General features: G+C 39.2%; 1 protein-coding gene across 1 annotated transcript in view; it reads right to left on the bottom strand.

Annotated features, from left to right (window-relative positions):
- Nucleotides 1-10592: 10592 nt before the first annotated feature.
- The window catches only part of TRIQK (triple QxxK/R motif containing), a 61225-nt gene continuing 46809 nt past the window's right edge, over nucleotides 10593-25008 (bottom strand). Inside the window, exons 3-4 of the mRNA XM_065753684.1 lie at nucleotides 22758-22843; nucleotides 10593-12685 (exon numbers count right to left, since the gene is read on the bottom strand). Coding sequence (XP_065609756.1) covers nucleotides 12572-12685; nucleotides 22758-22843 — 200 coding nt within the window. The 3' untranslated portion in view covers nucleotides 10593-12571. The remainder of the gene's footprint in view (nucleotides 12686-22757; nucleotides 22844-25008) is intronic.

Genomic DNA, 25008 nt, shown 5'->3' with positions numbered 1-25008 from the left:
CCCTTATTGGCCTACTCTGGTCTAAAAGTAAGCATTTACTCGTTCATATAGTGATAGAATGGCTTGGGTTGAAAAAGACCTCAACAATCATCCAGTTTCAACCCCCCTGCTGTAAGCAGGGTTGCCAACCACTAGACCAGGATGCCCAGAGCCACAACCAGCCTTGCCTTGAATGCCTCCAAGGATGGGGCATCCACAAAACACATACACACAGAATAGTAGAGGTTGGAAGGGACCTCTAGAGATCATGGAGTCCAACCCCCTGCCAAAGCAGCTCCCTAGCCCAGGTTGCACAGGTAGGCGTCCAGGCGGGTCTGGAATGTCTCCAGAGAAGGAGATTCCACCACTGCTCTGGGCATCACCACCCTCTGAGTAGAAAACTTAACCCTTGCCCCTTATCCTATCACTATCAACTAATGTAAACAGTCCTTCTCCCTCCTATTAATATGCTCCTTTCAAGTACTGGAAGGCCACAATGAGGTCTCCATGGAGCCTTCTCCCCTTAAACAAGCCCAGTTCCCCCAGCCTTTCCTCATAGGTGCTCCAACCTTCTGATCATTTTAGTGGTCCTCCTCTAGACCTATTCCAAGAGATCTGAGTCCTTTTTGTGCTGGGGTGCCCAGTCCTGGACTCAGTACTCCAGATGGGGCCTCACAAGAGCTGAGTAGAGGGGGATAATCACTTCCCTCTCCCTGCTGGCCACCCCTTTTTTAATGCAGCCCAGGATGTAGTTGGACTTCAGGGCTGCAAATGCACACTGCTAGCTCATGTCCAGCTTCTCATCCACCAGGACCCCCAAGTCCTTCTCCTCAGGGCTGCACTCCAGGAGTTCTTCCCCCAGACTTCATAAATACAGACCCAGGGATTGCTCCAACCCAAGTGCAACACCTTGCACTTGACCTTGTTGAACCTCATTAGGTTCACATGGGCCCACTTCTCCTACCTGCCATGGTGCCTCTGGATGTCCTCTCTTCCCTCCAGTGTATCAACTGCACCACTCAGCTTGGTGCTGTCTGCAAAGTTGCTGAGGGCGTACTTGATTCAGTCATTTACATCATCACGAAGAGCACCGGTCCCAAGACTGACTCTTGGAGGACACCACTTGTGACCAGTCTCCACCCAGGCATAGAATTGTTGATCACAACCCTTTGACTGTGACCATCCAACCAGTTCCTAATCCATTGAACAGCCCATCTTTCAAATCCATTCCTCTCCAATTTGGAGAGAAGGATGCGGTGAGGGAACATGTCAAAGGCTTTGCAGAAGTCCAGGTGGATGACATCTGTCACCTTTCCCCTGTCCTCCGATGCTGTCACTCCATCATAGAAGGCCACCAAATTGGTCAGGCAAAATCTTCCCCCAGTGAAAACATGCTGGATGTCTCAGATCACCTCGTCATCTCATATATGCCTTAACAAGGTACCCAGGAGGATCTGCTTCATCACCAGGCGCAGAGGTGAGGCTCACCGGCCTATAGTTCCCTGAGTCATCCTTTGTCTCTTAAAAATGGGAGTAATGTTTCCCTTTCACCAGTCACTGGCCTGAAGCTGCTTGACTGAAGCTGCCTGGCCATGGACCTTGGCCCCCTGCTCTGCATGTTCCTACTGAGGGGTGGGCCTGAGGGACCTAGAGGATCCTGCCTTAGTCATTCTGTTTTGTCACTATCTTAAGTTCATAGAAAAGGAATTTGCAAGAGAATATTGAGGGCTTTGGTCTGCTCACTTACTACAAGGCTAGTGATCCCGAGAGCCTTCATAATGAACACATCGGTGCTAAAATAAATGCTATTCACATGTACATTGCAGTGTTTTGCTTCAGTTTCTTAAGTTCTCCATAAGTTGTAAACAAAGAGGATAAATCTGCTACAGTAAACTTAGAACATTAAATAAAAAGTTGAATTTGCCATGCAAGTTAACTCTTCATATATGAATTTCTGTGTCCTCATGAAGGCCCAACTGGAGTACTCCGGGGTCCTCAGAATGAGAATGATGCAGAGCTGTTGGAGTGGGTCAAGAGAAGGGCAAGAAGCTGATCAGTACTGCTCTCATGAAGAAAAATTGAGGGAGCTGGGCTTGATCGGATTGGAGAAGAGAAGACTCATGGGAGACCTCACTGGAGCCTTCCAGTACTTGAAGGGAGCTTATAAACTTTTAAAACAGGCAGAAAGTGATAGGACAACTGTGAACAGTTGGAAAATAAAAGATGGGAGATTTCAATGAGATATTAGGAAGAAGTTCTTTAATCAGAGGGAGGTGAGGCATAGAAACAGGTTACCTAGAGAAACTGTGAATGTCCCATCCCTGGAGCCAGTCAAGGCCAGGTTGGATGGGGCCCTAGGCAGGGAGGTCTGGTAGTCAGCAACTACCCACGAACCTGAGCACATACAAATTTAGTACTAGCATGCCATGAAGTGTGTCAGCCTGTCATCAGGTTGCAGAAGTTATCTACAAGATCCCATTGCATACAGAAGAGCCAGTAGGGAAGCACCCTCCAAAGGCATGGTCACACACCTGCAACTCTAGATTGCTTTCTGCTCACTGCTAAATTCTGGTGTGAACAGCTGTTCATTATACATTTGGATCAGACAAAACACAACTGTAAGTCAGCCCAATCTAAATTCCCTATTTATGACTAGAGCTGGATTCAAACACTATCCTGACAACTTAGCATATAGGCTCTGTGTCCCCTGAGGCTTCTGCTCATCCTCCCACCTGCATTCCTGCCCTGGTTTTGCCTTCAGGATATTTCTTGCTCAGGATTGCTTCCTGGATAAGCCATGTCAATGTTCAAGTAGCTGTGAGGGCTGATGCAGCAGCAGGGAGCTCTGTCAGCCACCCTGGCCCTGCAGGGAATTAGGAATCCCGGAGCAGGCAGTTCCATGGGGAGAAGTTCCCCATGAGGGTGTAACTGAGAGCAGACTCAGGTCTTCTTCAGCATGAGCTGCCTTGTCTGACATGCACCCATCTCCCACAAACTGTGGCAGCCAGGGTGAATCAAATCACTATCTGGTGGGCTTATTTATTTATTTATTTAATGGATTCAGCTACCAGATATTAAAAAAAAAAAAGGAAAAAAAAAACACCCAAGTAATTAGAGTCGTTAAAATATTAGTGAAATCAACTTTGTTATTCAGAAGGATGAAAGCCAGCAAAATAATTCATAAATAGTAGGTGTTGGTGGGTGGTAGCATTACACAGGGGCTTTCAAGTTCTTTTCTCCTGCGTAGGCAAGTTTTCATTCTTAAAGAGGCATCGTAACTAACTGCTGTTGAGTGGCCATACAAGATTTGTTCTTCCAGGCTCCCAGGCAGGGTGAACTGATCAAAGGCTTGGGCTTTGGATGCAGAGGCAAAGCCTCTCCCTTGGGCCAGCTCCTTTGGGCTGTGGTTTTCTGGAAGAAGGGACTGCTCTGCTTGCTGTTTGCTACCCTCATTTTAGGACCTTACATTCAGCCTTCCACATCACTGATTATTCCTCTGCTGGGATATACAGGGCCCAAAGCTTGTTCCATCCTGGTTTCCAAAGAGGTATCACAGTGTCTTTTGTGGAGTAATTGATCCCAGTTTCACCTCCAAGGACACCTGTAATATCTGCCTTTAAATGTTTAAGACTAGCATATAGCTGAGGTTTTACAGAATATCCTCCTTTTCTTCATGATTAGCCAGCCAATTTCAGCTCACAGCCTATGCTAAGGTCAGGGAACACCTTGTGAGAGGAGCATTATAAGACAGAAATTCTTACATATGTGCTAGTTTCTGTACTCCTTTCCGAGACACAGAAGTTCTTGACAGCACATGAAACTGTTGGTGGTGGATGTGTTTCTGATATTTGTCTGTGAGGCCTGTAATAGTGGGGTATCTACATAAGCTATAATTTAATGAAGCTTTATTTCTGCAGCTCTTTAAAGTGGGGCAGTTAGGTAGCCTGGTGTCTTGCAATCCTGTTAATTAAAGTATTCGTGTTGTCTGGGTGGAGAGATGTGTGACCCTGTTACTTGCAGATGATGAAAGAAGGCAGTCATCATTAGTGTGCATGACTCCTTCGGCTTCCATCAGAGATGGGGCCTCTGTAGTCCCTCTGGAACAGAATTATTGTATTTCTCATTGAAATGTTTTTTTCTCTCTTGTTCAGCTGCATACATTCCACCATCACAACTATTATAAACTGGTTATCTGTAAGATGCCCAGACTTTTGCAAAGATTCACTCACAAATGAACCACTGCTGTTAGGTCAGGGGAGGTTTATTTTAACACTCGCAGATCCTGTAATATTAAGCTGTTAATGAATTGACCAACTTTTCATCATACTTAGCATGAGAGACGCTTCTCATGGTCTCAACTCTGACTTCTGGAGAGCCAGATTTCACAAGAGTCCTCTTGTAAGTTTTCTTGGGTCTATGCCATCGCAGGAGGGAGTGCATAAGAAGCAGCATCTGGCAGTGCATCTGCATCCAGTCCCTGATGATGTCCTGGGATCCATCTGCCTGGGCTCCCTCCTCCCTTCATATGGAGCTTGACATATCTGGTACCTCACTGTCAAACAACCTCAGCAAATACTTCTCACTCCAAGGGACGCCGAGTCACTTTTTCAGCATCTTCATCTTTTGTTATCTCTGTGCTAACCTGATGCAAGAGTACATGGTGTCTTTTCACATGGCTCCAGGCTCTGTGGAAGGAATCTGCTGGAGAGCCTTGATCCAAGAAAACCAGAAGGCAGAGACCAAAGCCGGGAGCATATTTACATATAGATGTACACAACAGAAGCTATCTTCTGCTGTACACAGGTATTCACTTAGTGACATTTCTGCGTCTGTGAGCATAACAGCATAGCAGAAAAGCTTGCTACCCAGAGTTCAGGTTACAGCAGTCATAAACGTTGAAGATTGTCTCAGTTGTGCTGCCTCTCCATCACCCTGTAACGTCAGTATAGCCCAGTCTCAGCAGTGTGAATACAAGAGGTGAAGAGTCTCTAAAGCATTTATTTTTCTTCTTTTCAGTTGTCCTTCAGGCATTAATCACTTTGTCACGGTATCAACTTGAAAATTTCCAAATATGGAAGGTAAAACTAGCTGACGAGGAAAAATTGCAAAACCTTTTGTTCTTATTAGTCATAGAGCTGAGGTTTATGAGAATGAATCAAATTTCAGCATCGGTCTTTGAAGAAATTCATATATACAACAAGTAATTCCTATTCTGATGCAGCCAAAAGGGGGTAAATTAATCTTCAACATTTCAGATGAGATGCTACATTTAACCGAGCTGTATCACCTACAAACAAATAATCTTCTCTATTAATTATAAGCAGATGCTGACTGTCTATGAGAAGAAAAATCTGAAGTAATGTCATGATTAACTCACTCATATCTTTAACTCATTTCAACATCACACGTTTTCATGTATAAGGGCAAAGACTGTCAAATGGCATTTGTGGGAATACAGTAGATAAAGGGCTGTTCTTCATACTCATAATCTGCATAGCACTCTTGGAAACTTTTCCTGACGTATGTTGCCCAACTTTAAATGAATTTGCAGCTTTGGTAATGATCTGAATAAGCCCCTCTACTTTTTTATCTTTTCAGTACATTGTGTTATTATTCAAAGGGCAAAGGAACAGTGGCACAAAGGTAAGTGGTGCCTGAGAAGAGCAGATTGAGAATAGCTACAATTAATGAACAGACAAACACAGATATGATCATCTACCTTTTAAGAAGGAACAGTCATGAGCTCATTAGGGTAGCAAGAACCTATGATACCGTTGTTAAAACAGCCTTTCTTTAAGTAGAAAACCATAGCACCTTAGCTCATCTTTTAAAATGAGAAGCTGAAGGAAGCCATCAAAAGACAAGAAAGCACATAAGGACATAAAAACTCTCACCATGTGGGCCGGTGTGAAGGCTCCCTGAGGTAAGAAAGGCTAAATAAAACCTCCCTGACTTCGGATTTTGCTGTCCTTCCCAAAGCAGAGTAGGTCTTTCTATATTATAGAGTGATAGTTACTTAAGATAACTTCAGCTTTGGCCCTGCGAGTGCAGGGCAGATGGAAGGTCATCCCCTCTTGCAAAAGGATAATGCCTACAGCTTCTTACTAAAAGCAGTAGGTAGTCCTACGGACACCGTGGAAGGGAAACAACTATGTAGAAACAACTTTCAAAAGGACAACAAAAAACAATTATTCTGGCACCTTCCTGAGAAGATAATAAATAAAATTAAAAAGCCTCAACATCTCAGCTTCTATTTATTTGTGGTAAGAAATCAGGCACCAGTGATGGTAGGACACTTGCCCTGTAGGTTAAGCTCTGCTCTGTTTTCTTTTGTAGCCTGTCCAAAGCAATGCAGGAGTGCAGTCCTACTCTAAACACCAGCAGCTCCCCGCTGAGTGAGGGTGATGCTTTAGGACTGCAGAATCAGCACAAGGGCTCCCCTGCCACTTCCCTCCCCATCTGTCCTCTCTTCTGTTCATGTCACAGGAGAAAGTGTCTCCAGAGAAACAAAGATATTGCCAATATCCGTAAGAACATTTACCTATAACTGAACAACACACACACAAAGTTATTCTAGCTTGGTATAATATGACTTTGTTTTTTACTTGAAAACAGCAGCTGTTTGCCAGACCTATGCTTTGTATAACTACCAGTTATACAAAGTTATAGTAACCCAATTTACTCCTTAATTACAAAAATGAACCACTGATTTTCTGAGAAGCTGCTCTGTTTGTTGTTGCTGGGGTTTTTTGTTTGTTTGTTTTTCCCAGACATCTTTATCTCCTATAGGTCCATTTTTGGCCACATGAAATATAAACAGTTCGAGGGAGCTCTGATTTGACATCAGAATTTCTTCCATGCTCTTCTCCAGGAATGAGGTGAGTTGCAAGGTGGCTGTCTGCTGGAAGAATTGGCCATTTTAATTCTGTTCCTTCTACTCTCATTCCCAGGAGGAATGTGATCAGTTTGTCACCATACTCCATACTGCTTTTGTAAGCTCTTACAATTTCTTTGTGATGTGGCAAGCACTCAAAGATCTATATGCTTCTCAGATATTCCATGGTTCAGTAAAATGAAGCTCTTCCTATCTGATAATATTCACTCCTGTTACTGACCTGAACAAACACCTTTTTGGGAGACTGAGATTTGAGAGAGCTAGGGCTGTTCAGCCTGGAGAAGAGAAGGCTGTGAGCTGACCTGATAGTGGCCTTTCAGTAAATAAAGGGGGGCTACAGGAAAGAAGGTGACAGACTCTTTAGCAGGGTCTGTGGTGATAGAACAAGGGGAAATGAGAATATAGGTTAGATAGAAGGAAAAAGTCTTTTACATTGAGGATGGCGAAGCACTGGAACAGGTTGCACAGCGATGTGGTTGATGCCCCATCCCTGAAGACTTTCAAGGCAAGGCTGGATCAGGTTCTGGGCAACCTTATCTAGCTGTGGTGTCCCTGTTTATTTTAAGGGAGTTGGACTAGAAGGCCTTCGAAGGTCCCTTCCAGATCTAAGGATTCTATGATTCTGATTTTGAGCAAGACATGAGCTGCAGGGCTGCCAGCTTTTAGATAAAAGCTTTTCAGTGATTAAGAGCAAGACAAAGGAATCAACTACTGTTTGATCGGTCATGTGTTTATTTGCGGCTTTTACACACAAAAAAACAGTGTAACAATTATGTACATTAGAAAAAATATAGCACTGCAAAAAGTAGTCACACAAAATGAGGCTTCTGCTTGAACTTTTCTTCACAATCACCCGTTAGTTGATTTGTCCCAGTATTTATAGTTCATCGTTAAAACTGCCAAAACTGGCAGCCACCAGGATTGTTGTCTCAATTAAGGACAGTAAACAGATTGTCCCCCCCTTTTTTTTTAATGAAAAAAAAATCTAAAATGTAATACTTCACAGTTTAACATGTTTATTCATTTAAATGAGCTAAAAAATAGCGATGTGACATCTGCTTGAGAGTACCTAACATTTTGGCTGTCTCCCCACCAATTTGTATGTGATTAAGGGAGGGGGGAAAAAAAAGCATAGGATTCTATCACATAAATGCAATGAATGATACACACACAAAAAAACAACCATTCTCTGTTCCTGGAAAAGCGTAGAAATGTATCTACAAAAGTTTATAACACAGCAAACAAAGAGGAAAAGTGCTGCAAAATATCATCGTAGGCCCTTTCATGGGAAAATATCGTAAGCATATAATCACAGAGCATCTTTGCCAGTTTATTCATCTCATGGATTCATTTCCCAAAGTGCAGGTATAATCCACTACAAAATCTTTTAAGAAGCAGTTCCAACATCACATTTCCGCTGCCTTATTGATGTGCTATATTGTTATTTTCTTAGTCATAAACATCACTAATTATTATGCTACTGCATGTAGAACTTGAAATGTGACCTGTAATATAACCTGTTTGTTGGCATTCTAACTTGCATAGTCTGCATTTCAAGTCCAGTGCTTTAAAGGGAACTGTCCTGAATGCATTTGACCATCACCAGTTGGCTCAGTCATGCCTTTTATAGGCACAATCCCACATCAAAGCAAAATGAATCATCAGTCTGCTGGAAGCTGCTAGCAATGCTTTCCTCCCTGAATGGGCAGCATTCACAACTTGGCCTTAAGTCAGCAGGTAAGTCTCTTCCTACATAGCAATCTTCATGGAAATGGAATGGGTTGTTTTGTAGGACTTCCACTGTGGCTTCATTTGGTTGGGTTTAAAAGCTATTTTCAAACACAGCTTGTTAGGTCAACTATTCTAGACTACACCTAAATGAACATGTGAGTTTGTTCATGTTGTGTATCTCTGCAGTTACATACATACATGCTGTCCCTGCTACAGCTGGTCTGATGAATGGCAGGAGCTACAACATCTCCTGAATCACATGACATCTGTATGATACACAACAGTGAACTTTAAATACAGTGTTCTTCAACTACAGTTTAAATACATCTCTAGGGTCTATTAGGGAAATGCTTAACATGCTTCCTAAACTTCCAGTAAAATGTATTTACGGACTCTATGAAATGGAGTTAAAGCCCTTCCTTGGCAGCGTTCACCAGTTGCACTAGTAGAACTACTACACTGAGCTTTCTGTCCTGAGATGGTCAGCGTGCATGATCTGCTTCTGTAGGATCAAAGGGAAAAGCAAAACTGCTGAGGAAATATTTGCTGAGTGAAATCACTGCTGGAAGGCTGTTGTGCCTTCCTAGCTGGAGCCACTTCCAGATGGGACATCATCGAGAGCCCTGCACAAGCATCTCCTCCACAGCTTTTGCCTCAAAGAAATTCCATGTATCCCACAAGCAGCCTGAATTCCACTCTGACCCCAGAGGTGAATTTCCTTGAAAAAAATAAAACAAACCACTCAGTCAAGTCAGAGCTCCTGTGTAAATGATTTGATCAAGTAATCTTTCTTTGAAAGACTGTATAAAAGCATTATTTTTATATAAAACGAATCCATCTGAAGCTGATGGTAGGTACATAGAACAACTCTGCAGAAAGAGATCTTCTGTATTGGTATTGGGTAGGATGCCAAGGAAAGCTCTCTTTTACTGTCTTTTAAGTATTCATAGACTATACTTAGTTTTAATATGAGCTTAAGGGTTAGATATGCTTAGGATAATCCAAATATTCTAAAGCTGCTGAGTATCACTGCTCAGATTTGAACACTGAGTTATCTAGATTGCCTTAATGTCCTTTACAATTTATATATAATTCAATGTGACACATCCAACATTAATAAGAGCACAAAGAGAGTAAAAATCCATTTATTATTAAAACAAGCACTAAGCAACTTATACAAAGATAGATGGCCCCAAAAAATGAGGAGGCATATTTCAATCTGAGATATAAGTAAGGCAAAATAAACCACATATTTGCAAGACATTCTTACAGGTATGGACACTACAGTGCTCTAAAAAACCAGAAATCAGCCTGGATTATGATCCCCTTAAAGTAGATCAGATGTAATTTCAGTAAACTCAGGATAGTCATGAATAAGAAAGCTCACAATCTAACCTCAATGCTAATATTGTAGTGTTTGTGCCTTTTAGAACACCAAGAATGAAGAATTGGATGAGAGGTAGAGGCTTTTAGCTTTAAAAAAATATTGACATGGCCCCATTATAAATTATTGTACTGATGAGAGAACCATTGTATTTGCTGCAATATTTACCAGGTATTTCTATGTACACCAAACATAAGTTTATCCAGTTTATCTACGTAACAGAAAAATTTCTCATGATATGTATCTTTCATGTAAATGAAAAGGTCTAACTGAAATGAAGCCAACAGAGAAGCTGAAAACCATGGCACTTGTGGGCAGTGTGGATCAGTGCACCACAAATATGGAAAGCTGCTTCAGTCACACACATACGCACACTGGATTTTGTCTATGAGTCATAATTATGGGAAATTAGTTCTTCTAAGAACATCATGTTCATAAATGGGACAGTAGGAACAGCATGCATTTTAACGTAACTGAGTCAGAAAGCAAGTTACAAGACAACCTGTGTGATGGTGATAACAACACATAATTCTCAGACCACACATCACACACAAACATTAATACTGCAGTCCTTCCAGTATTTCATGGAGCAGGGTTGGTAGCTTCTGTGACATGTGGTGTAGCACTGGTGAAATGAACAGCATGTCACATCCAAGAAGACAGTTTGTGATAAGCTTTTCTCTCCACTGAAAAGTGGGCCATGTGTCAGAAAATGCTTCGCCATAAATGCAACATGTTGGTAAGCATTTGGTCATCTATAGGAGCATTAGCAAACCAAAAGTCACATGAATATACAAATGTCAATATTTTATGTCTGTAACAGTCATAATTAGAAAATGAGAAATGTTTGCATGTATATGTTTATATTTCTCTTTCAAATGCTTCTTGGAAGATGGTGTACTCTACATTTCCAGTGGAGCTGTTTTGCACTGCATTAAGTGGATGAGGAGTATGACAGAGAAATGTATCCTCAGGACTTATAGCACATACGGTCATAGTGTATGGTTTAAAAACTAACTGTATTGATTAAGTTCCTTAAGTGGTGATAATGGGACTGTGCCAATTTAAAATGAATATGTTTTCCATTACACTAGTTGCTAGGGTTTGGTATGCCCTTGTCTTCAGAATCACGATGTGGAATCTCTGTGAGGTGTTTCCAGAACAGGTCAGTAAACATTAGAGTTGAAACTAAAACTAATACTGGTACCTAAGATTAAGACAATAATAAAATTTCAAAATTCTGTCCACTTTACTGGAAGTCAAACTGTCTAACTCCCTTACACATTCGGCAGCAATGGGTCCATGCTTTTCTTGGTTTCAAAAATAAACCAAACTAGAGAAGGACTAACCACATTTTTGAAGGAACAAAATAAATCCTTTACAACCATAAGCTCAGTAATATGCCAAACCTGAAGCAGAACAGGGAAAAGCCAGAATTTTACAGCTCCCTGCAGCTGCTTTGACATACCGACATCTTCAAGTCGCTTGTGGTTATCAAAGGCATGAGAAATATTATCCACACTGCATATTCCAAAAGGTATCTTGCAAGAACTAAAGGATGACGTGGCGCCAAGATTTTCCCAATTATTAGAAGTATACATGAAAGGATTCTTAATACAACTTCATGCCTTTGCTTGATGATAAAAATGAAATATCTATATATATTTTACAATACCCTCCTAACAGGTGGAACAAGTTGATATCACAATCAGCAGGAATAGTATAATTAAAATACAATTTTGACTTTATATTAATAATAGAGCAATACGCTAATTAAACCCAACATCAATTGAACTTTCTATTTACACTAGTTCAGACAGCACAGGAGGCAAAGAACTGTGTTTCAGAGGCATATGCGAATGTTAGAGCTTCTGTCATCCAGGTGCCATTTCTGACAGAACACATGTGTGCTGAACAGTTGGCAAAAGAATGAAAAAGATTACTGTAGATATATGGGCACACAGAATCTGGGATGACATAAAATTAAGTCCATATAGGAGGTGACAGACTGCTTCTAAAAAGATAATCTTTTCCTACAATTTCTTCCATCTTTGTGAGGACATTTGTGCATACACATTTTAAAGAAAGATAAAAAGGGAGAGAAAGAACAAGGGGGGTGTTGATATACTTTAAATACAAATCAATAAAAGATTTTTTTATGTATGGTATTTCCACTTTCTTTTGGGAAAAGAAAAAGAACCTAATTCGGCTATTAGGAAGCTTTGATTCCTAAATTTAGTCAAGGCAGATTCTTCTCCTGTGAAGTGAGCATCAATACCCAAGATAATAATAGCACCTGTCTTTTGACATCAAAGTTCTCCGCCTGAGAAAATATAATGTAAACAATAAACTTCCCGCATTGTACTGCAGCTCCTGGCTTTGGCATTAACCAAATATGCTTGCCGGGCACGAGTGTTCTTCCTTTCTTTTGGAGATCTGGAATGTAGAAGTGATGTATTGCAAAACTTACAAATTTAGACTGCAAGAGATGGCATTGTTTACTGTTTCACAGTGAAGCAACTGTGTTCCTACGTAGTCTTGTTCAAGCTGAAGAAATCTTGGTGATAGATTCATTGCATCTACTAGTTTTCATCTGGATCCAGATCAAGGTCAACTTCATTGGAAATGTTAAGATAAAAGAAAGCATAGAAAGCCAACAAAAACACCAATATAGCTGCAAGGACAAGGGCAACTTCCTGCAGAAGTAAGAGAAAAAAAAAACAGAAACTGTTAGAAACAGTATCATAATTTAAGATAAACCAAGAGTAAATGTTATTTCCCTTCCACACTGCACAGCAAAATAACTTCAGGCTTCGTATAACGATTTCTTCTTGATTACCATTTCAGAGTGTTATAAAATCCATTTTACTTAGTAAACATTTCTTTGAGTTTGATATACCACCAGAAATAAAATATTTGGCTTAAAGATCTTTGGTTTGACCTACAAATAGGAGCTTTATGTCCTTTTATTATTCCAACCCTTTCTTTTTAAAAGAAAACACAGAACTCATAAACCACAGTTTTGAACACAAATTTAAGTTATGAATTTACACTGTGAATTTTGATGTTTTCTAGCAATATGTTACTGCTTTTTGCCAACAAATTTGTAATTTTTTAATGAAGCAAACACAGTATGTTGGAAGTCAATGAAAATTGCTACCTCTACCTCCCATCCTCCTGGCATCCATCATAATATGGATCTACAAAATCCTTCAGAATTGGATGAAACTTTTCTTCCTTTCCCTGTGCAATAAGGCGAAAAGCACAACAATTTGCACTTGCACTTGCCTCTCTTCCCATAAAATATTACAACTCGCTGCATCTTCCTTAATTAACATAAAAACGTCTTCCAAAGTATACATGATTTATAGCAGCTTTCAGAATCAGAAAAATGCTTTTGTACTAAACATCATACTCATTATGTGAATGCCTATCATCAAATTCTAAGTCAAGGCTGGACTCAGTTAAAACTTCAACTTTACATCTCAGATATAACAAATCAGAGTGTGATCATACTGTATAACACTATTTCCAAAGCTGCAGTGTTTCACGTTTTTTTTTATTTTCCAGGAAAGCACTGAACATCCCTTATTCTGTTGACTGTCATTTTGTTAGATAATAAAAATAGAAAAATAAATTTGGTAAAAATCCTTATGTTCCTGCAGGTCAGTTTATCCACCTCTACAAACTACTTTTCTTCTTCAAAAAGAACAATAATCTTCCCTCAAAATATCAGGTTCATGCTAAACTACAAATCATCTTCATCAGAACAACACACCCAAATACTTAAAAGGAGAGGAGAAACAGTTCCTTTATAGCAAGTAGCCTGAACTGGTACAGAAAACGGTGAGTCCAGCTTACTCTGCCAGTGAGACTGAGAGGAGATGGCTGTAGCTCACCTAGACTAAGGCAACCTTTTCAGTCACAGGAGAGCATCTGACACAGTTTGGTACGAGATTCCTTGTGTTCAAAATAAGATGTCAAAAAGAAGTCAGGGAAATACTCTCTAAAAATGCCTTAGACTATGAGTGGAGTATAGATGATGGGTCCATACACAGGTCAGGTGTAGTTATCTACACCACAGAACGGAACGCTCCAGGATCTCCCCGTTTGCAGTTGCTTTGTGACTGATTTTGAATGACTACTGCCATGAAGGAGTTAAAAGTGTGCGAGTTTCACTTTTTAAAGTCTAGCCCATTATCTGGCATACTTCTAGAGAACAGCATTTCATTTGCATTTACATAAATGCATTATATAGTTTATCAGAATGTTGGATCAATAATTCAACATATGCCATCTAATAAACTTTGAAATACTACTGCCTTGGTGTATGCGCTATAGGAGCCTTTGTTCTATAGCAACCTTTGCTTTACGTTTTATGTGGATGATTAATTGATGTGCACTTCAAATTTATTTTACATTAAAATTGTTCCTGTAAATTCACTGAAGCTTTTTGGTGAGGATTTCAACTACATTTTCCTCTTAGAGTTGTACGATCATCTGAGCCTTACCCTCCCGTTTTTATATGATTTGATTAAAAAAAATGCATCTAATTCACTAATATATTAAAGAAAGTGATTTTGCTTTGTTGCAGTTGCAACACGTCAGTATCTCACAAAAGGGCACGGCAGCATCAGACAGGTTTCATTTATTTCCTTGTATCCACAGCTGTGCTCCCAGACCCATCTGGCCACACAGCTACTAATCTTAAGAGGATGTAATAAACAAGTGACATACAACTGCAAGCTCCATCTGCTCAGCAGAGTGGACAACAAAACCCCACCATGAAGGCACCGTTCACACTTGACACAGAGAGCAAATTCATTCCAGTATTAAAAAGTTTTTCCCTTGTTTGGATGCCACATTTGCTCTGCTTTCTGCTTTAGAGTAAGCCCTCCATCCCTCTTCCTTCTGTCCTCTCTCCCCTATGAAATTCTGCAGTAGCAGCAGTGAAATTCTGGGAACATTAGCGATCTGTTTTCTGGGAAGTTTTACAGGGCAATTTTGATTTTATTCTCAGTATCTGCTTTGATGGGAGCAGTTCTCTCTCTGCCTAAGTTGTACAGTGAATAATGCTGAGAGAACATTACTTTCCTTACACAGACACTAGCAAGGAGGTGCCTGGATCAGTATTTATTAACCCTGGGAATGACGAGCCTTATTGAAATTCTTAGCCTGAGAACTATGCAACCACCTTAATTCTGAGTTTAAGAAGAAGGCTGAGAAACAAAACTCTAAAATAAATAGTCCAACAAAGGATGCCTGGCTCTCAGCTAGGGATATGCAGTCTCTTAAGAATTGTATCCAGTTTATGAACTTTTAGAAACATAAATTTTGCAATGTAAGTAGTAAATGAGATGCTACAGCACTGTACTGTATTTGCAACAACAGTGCATATTGTCATTCTAATTTGTTTTATACTTATCAGGCTTTGCTATTTGTATTTTAAGCCATGCATAGAAATGAAATGTTAAAATACTCCCCGCTCAGCATATATAGTTCCCTTTCTCCTGCACGTTATGGATCATCCCTATCATTGCTCTGCAAAATCCATTTACTCAGAGGATTTCAATATGAATAATTAACCAACACAGAAAAAGTCCAATAGAAATAAACTTAAACAGATCACAGGGTTTTTTCTCCCTCTTCTTTTTTTTTTTTTTTTTTTTTTTAATTTCATAACAATGCTAGAAAATAACATCCCTGCCCTCAAACTCCAAAATATGGTCAAAGAAGCTTGTAAAAGGAACACAATTCTCTTCTGTACTTTTTAATACTTGGAATAATTTCTGTAGAACTCTACTGATTTCAGCTTAGTTAAGTTTGTCAAAAACTTCTTCCATAAAGGAATTATAGCTTACTGTAGATTTAATTCATAGATTCATAGATTCATAGATACATTAGGTTGGAAAGGACCTACAAGACCATCTAGTCCAACCATAATTCCAAACCAATTCTATCATTTTTTTTTTGTCAGTTTTATGTCTCTCATGCCAAAATGCTTAGATAATGTCCTCAGATTCACTCTGATGGAATCAGTTGCAGAACTGGGATCTAAATGAGATTAAACAAGGTATGAAAAAATAGGGGACCAAATGAGGAAAAAAATGTTGGCTATGGCAACAAAATCTGGACGTTGTGTATATGTATATGTGTATCATATACCACAAATAAAGAGTAGTACCACACTCAGGAAATTTTGCATTTTTTACATCTTAACTCATGTTTTATTGTCCTCCAAAGAGAAGTGAACCTTTTCTAACTGACACAATCTTAAAACCAGGTGAAAGATTACCACAAATTTTCTGAAATGCTTAATTATCCCTAGTGATTTCTGAAAAGGGGTAAGAAGAGAAGCACTTGGACCAAAGATACTTATTTTTATAGAAATAAAACAAAGGTCCATGGACTTGAAAATACATCTTGTTATACCACATATTTCTAAGTGGAAGAATTTATCTGGGCATTCACTGTAACTTTTTTTTACAATTTAAAAAATAATAACTAAAAATGATTGTTGACATCCTTAAAGCAGAACGTTCTGAATCTAATACAATGCAACAAAAATATACTTTTATCAGGAATTTTGATTATTAAAATTTTCAGATAGCACAAAGATCTTTATGGCCTATAATGAAGACTAAGTACTATTACAAAATCACTTAAAACATCTGGCTATATGACCACAAAGCAGCAGGATTCATTTTAACACAGCTAAACCCAAGACAATATATAAAGTTGTTGAAGATATATGCACTACATATGAAGTGAAGGATTCTGCCTCAAAAACCTGTGACTCTAAAATGGTCTTTTGATTTAAGGGGTAACCACTCTCTCAGTGTGACCTCTAGGTGTGGAAAGGGGGATTTCCAGCAGGGAGACGACTGCCATTTATTTTATTATAGAGAATAGAGAGGTGGCTTGGTTATAACATATAACTATATATTCCATATACTTGTATTTAAGTAAGAGGCTTCACAGCGTGAGGTCATTTTACCTTATTTATAAGAACCTCTCAAGGTCCAGCTGAGGTTTGATAAGCTAAGACTTAAAATAAGATGCCATTTCTCAGGAACAAGAATGACTGAACATTTGAGTTACCTCTTCAGGAGATTACTGTACTTCCATGGCTGTACATCTTCTATGGTAAGATTTCTCAAGAAAATAAAATAACATGAAATAAATGTATATCATATTACTTAGCTATCAGGAAGAATACTTCAGCTTGGGTGAGTGCAAAAGGAGGTCCTGGATGCTATTCTTGGGAGTTGACTGTCTTTCAGGCTCATGGGATGATGAAGATTGCTGATATGGTCAGTGCTGTATTTTGAACTTCTGGAGTACTAGACTGTTCAAAATAGTTATAGTTCATGCTTCTGCACTTCAGACTTTTCTATACAGGATCAAGCAGTTTCCTTATCTTCCAAAAAATTTAGAGCTGTCAGAGAGGATCCAGAGGAGGGCCATGAAGATGATCAGAGGGCTGAAGCACCTCAGCATTTAAAAGGGGATCATAAAAAGGAAGGGAATCAACTTTTTACAAGGGTAGACAGTGATGGGACAAGGGGAAAGTGTTTTAAGCCCACTGAGGGAAGGTTTAGATTGGATGTCAGGGGGAAGTTCTTCACAGAAACAGTGGTGAGTTGCTGGCACAGGCTGCCCAGAGGGGCCATGGGTGCTCAGTCTCTGGAGGTGTTCAAGATGAGGTTGGATAGGACCCTGGGCAACCTGGTCTAGTACCAGATCTGGAAGTTGGTGGCCCTGCATGGCAGGAGGGTTGGAACTTGATGACGCCTTCCAATCAAAGCCATTACGTGATTCTTTGATTTCCCCTTAATTGTAGTGATTTCAGTCCTGAGCTATGAAGTTTTGCTGTTTTTCCTTTTTGTTACCATAAATGTTAAGAGATTGATCATAACAGAAGCCAAAGCCTGAGAAAGATAGACCACTGCTCTGAGACAGTACAGAAAATCCTCCTAAGCTTATGCCTGGTGCATCTTGTTCACATGCTGAAAGCCACCATGATTACTGTGCTTAAGTGTACAGGTCAGGCCAGGGTCAGATGGGAGCAATCTGATTTTGTTTTTCACTTTGTGCATTTTTTCTCTCTGTCCCTTCTATTTCAAGGTCAGGGATCAAAGTATGACTGCTGGGATCACTGGGAATATCACGCTTTGTTCACTGGTGGCACATTAAACTGCCCTGCTCTTTATGTGAGGCACATAAACTGGTTTGGAAACATGGTCTCTTGGCCATAGAAAAGTGCTTGGATTTCCTTGAAGGTATCTGGATGAAATTTTATGATCTGTAGCACATAGGAGGCAGATCAAATGATCTAATAGTCCCTTGTGCCCTTAATTTCTGCAAAGCTATGAAACTGTATTCCCAACATATCTTGGCAAACGTAGTCCACTAACTTAGCAGATTATGAACAGCGTGAAATCAGAGGACACCCTTTGCCAAAATACACTGGGAATGTTTTGTTATCTGTTCATACATAACTTGTTCCAGATGAGATAAACTCTTAATAGTGAGCTAGCTAGATAAACAATAGATTAAGCAGATATGCAAAAGAATGACAGACAGTAAGCTCACACTTTGCTAGGAAGCATTTTTTCCTTAGCTCAATCAATGTACTGCATTGCTAATAATTCTCTACGGAGTGCTATTCTGCAGTTGATTATGTCTTTGCAAGTGGGTGTAAAACACTACTGTTAAGATTTGTGTCTGCCTTTCACCAAGAGAGAAAACTTCATTATTTATCCCATGGACGACTGATTCGTTCTTGCAGCCTGTGAAAACAATCTCCCCTCAAGAATTCCCATTACTAGTGGCCTATGCTTACAAAACCCCAGCTATCTGGGGCTGAACTTGTACATTCCTCAAACCATTTTCTCCTTGCCACCCTCCTGCTGGCACCTCTTCCTTCACTCACCAATTCAGAGTTAGCACTGACAACGCAGAGCCCTTGCTGCTTTGCCTGGGCAGCACAACCAGGTGGGCTTCCACAGCACAAGCTCAGGATCAACAAAACACCCACACAAAGAAGGTCTAGAGGTTTCCTTTTTGGTACTGCTACGAAGAATTTTGCCTTACACAAACCCCAGGAGACATCCAGCATAGTGCTTTCCCTCTGAGTTGTTTCTTATGACGGGGGTCCTGCTTTTCCAAGAGACACCACGTATTTGCAACCATCTGCAACTAGTGTCACACATACAGAGCCAGAACAATAGCTCTGTTACAATATCCAATTTTTAAACATATTTAAAGAGCAAATATTATACACCGAATGCTAGCATGGTCACCTTGCTTGAACTAACTTTTGATAGTTATTAGCACTTAGCTACTTCTCTGACATTATCAACATGTATAAAATCTCTCAATGGGGAAATTAAAAAGTACTAAATGGCAGTGACTGAAAGAAACTTTGTTACTTTAAACCTTGCATTAAAATGACAAGGCAATCAAAGTTTGACAAGACAAGCTAATTAGTATGCCAGCAATGAAATGTGAAGGATCTCCAGGGGATTGGATCTCAAAAGTTTTATGTCATTTAGAGGGACTTTTTAAAGTAAATGTTGTCAGCTCTTATGGTGAAATACACAACTGCTGAATTTCATTATCTTGATAAATACTGAGGACTACATCCCTTCTCTGTTTGCCAATCCTCTTCTCTTTTTCCCTAAATATTTGTGTTTACACCTAGTTGTTGTTTTCCCCATGAATTAAACCCTGGTGGAAAACAGTGCTAGAGGTATCAATGCTGTAAATGTTGTGAGTGGAATTTCCAAAGATTTGTAAAAATACCCCTTTTTCCCAGAGAACTGCAACTTCTACAAATCATATGATGAAGTTATATTTCCTCTACAATAACTTAAAAAGCAACTTAACTTTTTCTAAGAAAATGCTAATATATTTTGAAGTGCTGCATACAGCATCATGTACCCAACACAGATAAATGGCAAATCCACAAATGTATTTTTTCAAGCATTTAACAAGAACCTTGGACATTTCTATTTAAAGTGTCGCCTGCTTATTACATCAAACTGTAATTATATCACTTTTTTTTCCTCAACACAGACTGAAGTTATTTAACTGTCGCAGAATCAGAGTCTGCGTCGTACAAAAATACAAAATCCTGGCCCTTAGGAAGGTGAACCATGCTGTTTACCAGCATCAAAAAACTTTGCTAACATGAAGCAATAGCTGTTTCAGTATCTTCTCAAATGAAGACCTCAGGCACACTCAAAGCTTGGAATATTAGGAAACAAAGTAATGCACATTTAGTCTCAAAATAGTTTGTACAGTGTATATAATCTAATGGCACCTCAAAACTTCTGCTGCTTCTGGTTGTCACAGGCATAAGGAATGGTTTGACACCGAGGAGACTTCAAGAAATCATTTCTAGAATCACTTCAAGAACTCACTTCTAAATTTATCCAGATGACAAAATAGCATTATTTGGGATGGGTTTGGAGGATGAAAATATTTGCCATAAGATTGCTCTTGGGCAGAGAGAGGAACTCAAGGATGGATGGAGCAAAGCCATTCCTGTCTGAGAGAGAGGGTCTGCTTGGGAGGATGCTCCATAGGGACAAGAAAGCCACATCACCAAGCAGCCTCTCCCAGATGGAGGGATAAAGCAAGCTGAAGAGCTGTCACTGAGAAATGGAAAGAGGTGTGAGTTTACCTCATTGCTGTGCTGAGCACTGTAGGTTCTGTCAGTGGAAGGGCAGAGTTTTACTCTACGGGGACTGCCATTATCCTGGTGAAAGTACTGTAACATTTAGCAAGTCTAAGGTTGTTTGTGTTAACCAGGCTCAGTGAGAAGGATGCAGAGAAAGGCCTTGCCTTCCTTCCCCATAAGCACGTCCCTGGAGAGAAAGGTGCCCACCTTACTCTCCCCTTTGCTTAAGCTCTGTCAGCTTTTCTCAGCAATTAGGAAGCAAGGCAAATGACTGATCTGTTTGAAAATGACTGAAGTCATATTTTAAGGCCCAGGTGTGCAAGAGATGTTACAGTCAGAAGACATCATCTTAAATAATCTTTTTTCTTCCTCTCTTCTATTCTTTCTCCCTTACTCTCTTTCTGTCTTTCTTTCTCTCTTTCTTTTCCATCCTTCCTCCCTTCCTTTTGCAAAGGCAGAATTGCAAAGCTGCAGGTTTGGACATTTCAACTAGGATAACCCCAAGAACACAACACCCCACATCCTGGAGAGCATGTTCGCACGTTGATGGCAAAAGTCATCCTTAACAGCAACAAAGCTGGCATTCTACTAAAATATGCAGGAACACATTTGTACAGAATAAACAATTCTTGCTCTCTTTATTCACTAATGTTTGAGTTTCACTATACATATGATTACACATATGCTTTTCCATTCTCCCTCTATTTTTTTTCAAGTAAGAATTGAGAACAAAGGAAATAAACATGTTTTGAGAGACTAAGGCTCCTATTTTTCTCACTTGTACAACATATGCATAAAACTTGCACATTTCTAAAGAACTAAGCTGTACAGTAAAAGTCTCCAAGTAGAGCCTCACTTTTAAAAGGTCACTGCATTGAAAGTAAAATGAAGAGAAAAAGCAAAATTTAATAAGGGAAGGAAAAAACATCAAACACAAAAGGTTAATAATCTATCCTTTAAACAAAAAAGGCAATCTACTTTTTCTCATTAAAACCTGACACACAGCACTAACTGAGGAGATTATGTTGTGAAAACATACTGCATCGCACGGTAATGCTTGATCGAGATCAGCAATCAGGAGCAAAAAGAAAGCACTGTTTCGTGATTATAATAGCAAATTCTGGAAGACAACCAAATACATCATCTGGCAGCTCAACAGCTGTTACAGCTTGGTAGTAATACCTTGGCATTTGCTATAAGCTATAACTTGAAAAAACTGATTTCTCATCTGCCAGATACAAGAAAATGTCCTCCTTTTAACATTTCTGAAGTTCTTTTCACTAGAATATCCAGGTATCTGATCTTTTTTTACAATTATTTTACACTTCTTTATCCTTGCTCCTAAGTTAATTGTACATTGCTTTGATATAAAAAAAACGTTTGATGGAAAAATATCAAATGCAACCTAGATAAACAATGTATGTTCAGCAAAATTCAATTTTGATGATACGGGATAGTAGATAGCATTGAGTATTTGTAATAGTCCTCCTTGTTCACATTCACAGTCATTATCAGTTGACTATTATATATACCTCATAGCTTCCTGAAAAACAGACATATCCAAAATAAAGCTCAGTATCTCTCCAAGTGTTTTGTTCTTACTTAAGCCGACTGTTTTCCAAGTCAGAGGCAGTACACATGGATGTAGAGTAAAATAATAATGCTGCGCAATTATGACAGTTATCAAACCCTGTCTTTAAATTACTCCAGAGTATACGGCAGGAAGAGGAAGAAAGAAGAACATTTACCGTCACTTTTATAACAATATGAACTAGTTACTGCTTTGTGTGTACAGTGGCACCCCAAAAAGATCAAGTTTCCAAGTGCATAAGATTTTGACATTAAAGTAAATATGCATCATAACAAGAACATGGACTATCTTTTAGTGTTTCAACTATTCTAGCTATTTCAGGGTTAAGTAAAAGCAATCCATCATAAATATTTTAGATTCTGGCATTCCACTTAGATTTTGAAGTGTCATAAACAATATCTCTCAGAAATCAATATTCATGCAGCACATCTACAGGGAAAAGAAACAACATATACACCAAGGTGGAATAAGCTATCAAAGAGAATTCTACCTTCACGCCTAGTGCAGTTTTCTTGGCCTCTGCTTTTAATCTTGTTGCTCTTAGCATAGGTCTGGTTTTCTTATAATCTTGCTTTCCTAGAGCAAAAAAACACATTTATTGAAAATGATGCCAAAAAAGATAAAGAATGTCAGCAATTATCGCAGTTTGAAAGCCAGCTCTAACATTCTGAAAACATCTCACAGTTCAGCACTTTAAACAGAAGCCGTTTTATAGGACAGGGGCCCAATCAGAAGAACAATGTTCGTAAACTCAGATGATGATAGCAACAAGCAAGAGCTGATAAATCAGTGTAGAACCTATTGCTTCAGAGAGACATCCAAATACACGTACTGACAGCCATCCACTTGTACAATGCTTATTAAACTGTTCAGTGAGCGTCAGACAGCAAGTAAGTAGATTAAAGGAGGATGATGTTTTACCCCTCACTTTTCAATCAAAGCAAAATTTTCATTATAATTTTTGTCGGTTAGCTATTTCTAATGCATTTATAAATGTGTAATACATGACATTATGGTGAGTATAAATGTTTCATCATTCTGAACTGGAACATTATTTGTGAGCAGCAGAACTCAGAGACGTGCAGGTCAATACAAGTAAGCATTAATAAAACCATTGTTTCACACCATCTGCTTACAGAAACGTTACACAGAAACTTCTAGAACTATCTTAGATGTGCTTTTAAAAAATTATGAGAACCACCTCTTGCAGCCACTACATCGTGCAGCCAAGTGCTTCAGGACTGAGTCCATAAGAAGTGAGTTCAGAGGAGGACATGAGAGTACTCAGAAATGATATAAATCATTTATCTCAATTTAATACAAAGCATAAAATACTTCATACCTCTCAGGGATATTTCTGCTATTTAAAGGACATGCTACCACTGTGCTGCTCACTATTAACCACAGCCTCTCTAAGCTGTCAGAAGTCAAGGTACTGATACAGTCAGAAAAAGAGGAAAAGAAAAAGAGAAATTTGTGAAGAAACTGCTGAGAAGGGTAGAACCCAGCACAACCATTTTCTCTTTTCAAAAATGCTCTCCTTTCCACCCCCTCCAGTGCATGCCAGAATTTTGTACATTTTGCCTATTTTTGAACCTTATCTACAATGCTTTTAGGGAAATCCTACAATATATATATATTTTTTCAATACTAGTTTTATGTCTAGGTTTCATCACTGTCGCATTCAAATCATTTAACCTTTCATCTAGAGCTGTGCTCAGTATTTCTGTGCATGTAACACCCCCATTTAATCAGCCAGATGGGGGTCTCGCATTCATAAACGATAGAACAATCTTCAGACTTAGATATTACAGTGCAGTAGTGGAATTCTGCAACATCGGTTGAAAAAGAAAGACCTTCTCCAGTGATACCCTGGATTCACACTTTTATCTTTGTCCATACTTTCTGTTTCATGTCTCTGCTATTATTCAATGCAGAGATCCTCTCTGTGTAGCATATGCTGTTTGCTCTCACAGTCTAATCTGTCCTCAACCCTAGGGATTATATATTGTGAAGGTCTCTATTATCCGTTGGTCAGATATTATTCATAAGACCTGAAATAACTTAGAAAATACTCACTGACAAAAGGAAAAATAACTGAAACCATTTGAAAAAAGCATACATCCAAGGAGCCTTCTTAGAAGATGAAGAAAAGATGACAAAATGACTATTTACGTCTGATCTTCCAATATACTCATCCAGTCAACATATCTCATTTACAGGAGGGGATGACTGCAGCATTATTCTTCAGAAGTGGATAATAGGATGCATCAGGGAGTTGAGTGCAGTAATAGTCCGAACAGTTACGGAGAGAATTGCAGTGACAACCAAAACAGCTAAGGCATGAGATGAAGCCAGACTGAAATAGAATGTGTTTCCTCGTCCTAAAGTACTGCAGACGTACTTTTGCAATGAAATGGTTAAAGAGCTGTCAGATTTTCCATTACAAAGGGCAGGAGTTTATAACTTGTAAAGATTCACTCCAGGGTGAAATCTGGCATTAGATATACCCCACCCTTGAATTTTGTTTTGTTTTGTTTTGTTTGTTTGGAGCCAACTTTCAATAAAATGATACAGCTGTTCTTACTTACTCATGAACAAACTATAGAAATTTGTCCATTTGAGATGTTTCTTAAAATGACAAATACCTTCGTTTAGAAGTATAAAGCTGACAAGGACTAGGTTCAATTTCAATTCTCGTAATTCACATTTGCTGTTCTCCCATCTGGGGTAAATAAAGC

Source organism: Cyrtonyx montezumae, unplaced genomic scaffold, assembly GCF_038088225.1.
Source record: "Cyrtonyx montezumae isolate F1298 unplaced genomic scaffold, pur_monq_1.0 scaffold_8, whole genome shotgun sequence".
In the NCBI taxonomy this organism is placed as follows: domain Eukaryota; kingdom Metazoa; phylum Chordata; class Aves; order Galliformes; family Odontophoridae; genus Cyrtonyx; species Cyrtonyx montezumae.
The sequence above is the reverse complement of the archived record's forward strand: the minus strand, read 5'-3'. Positions and strand labels throughout refer to the sequence as shown.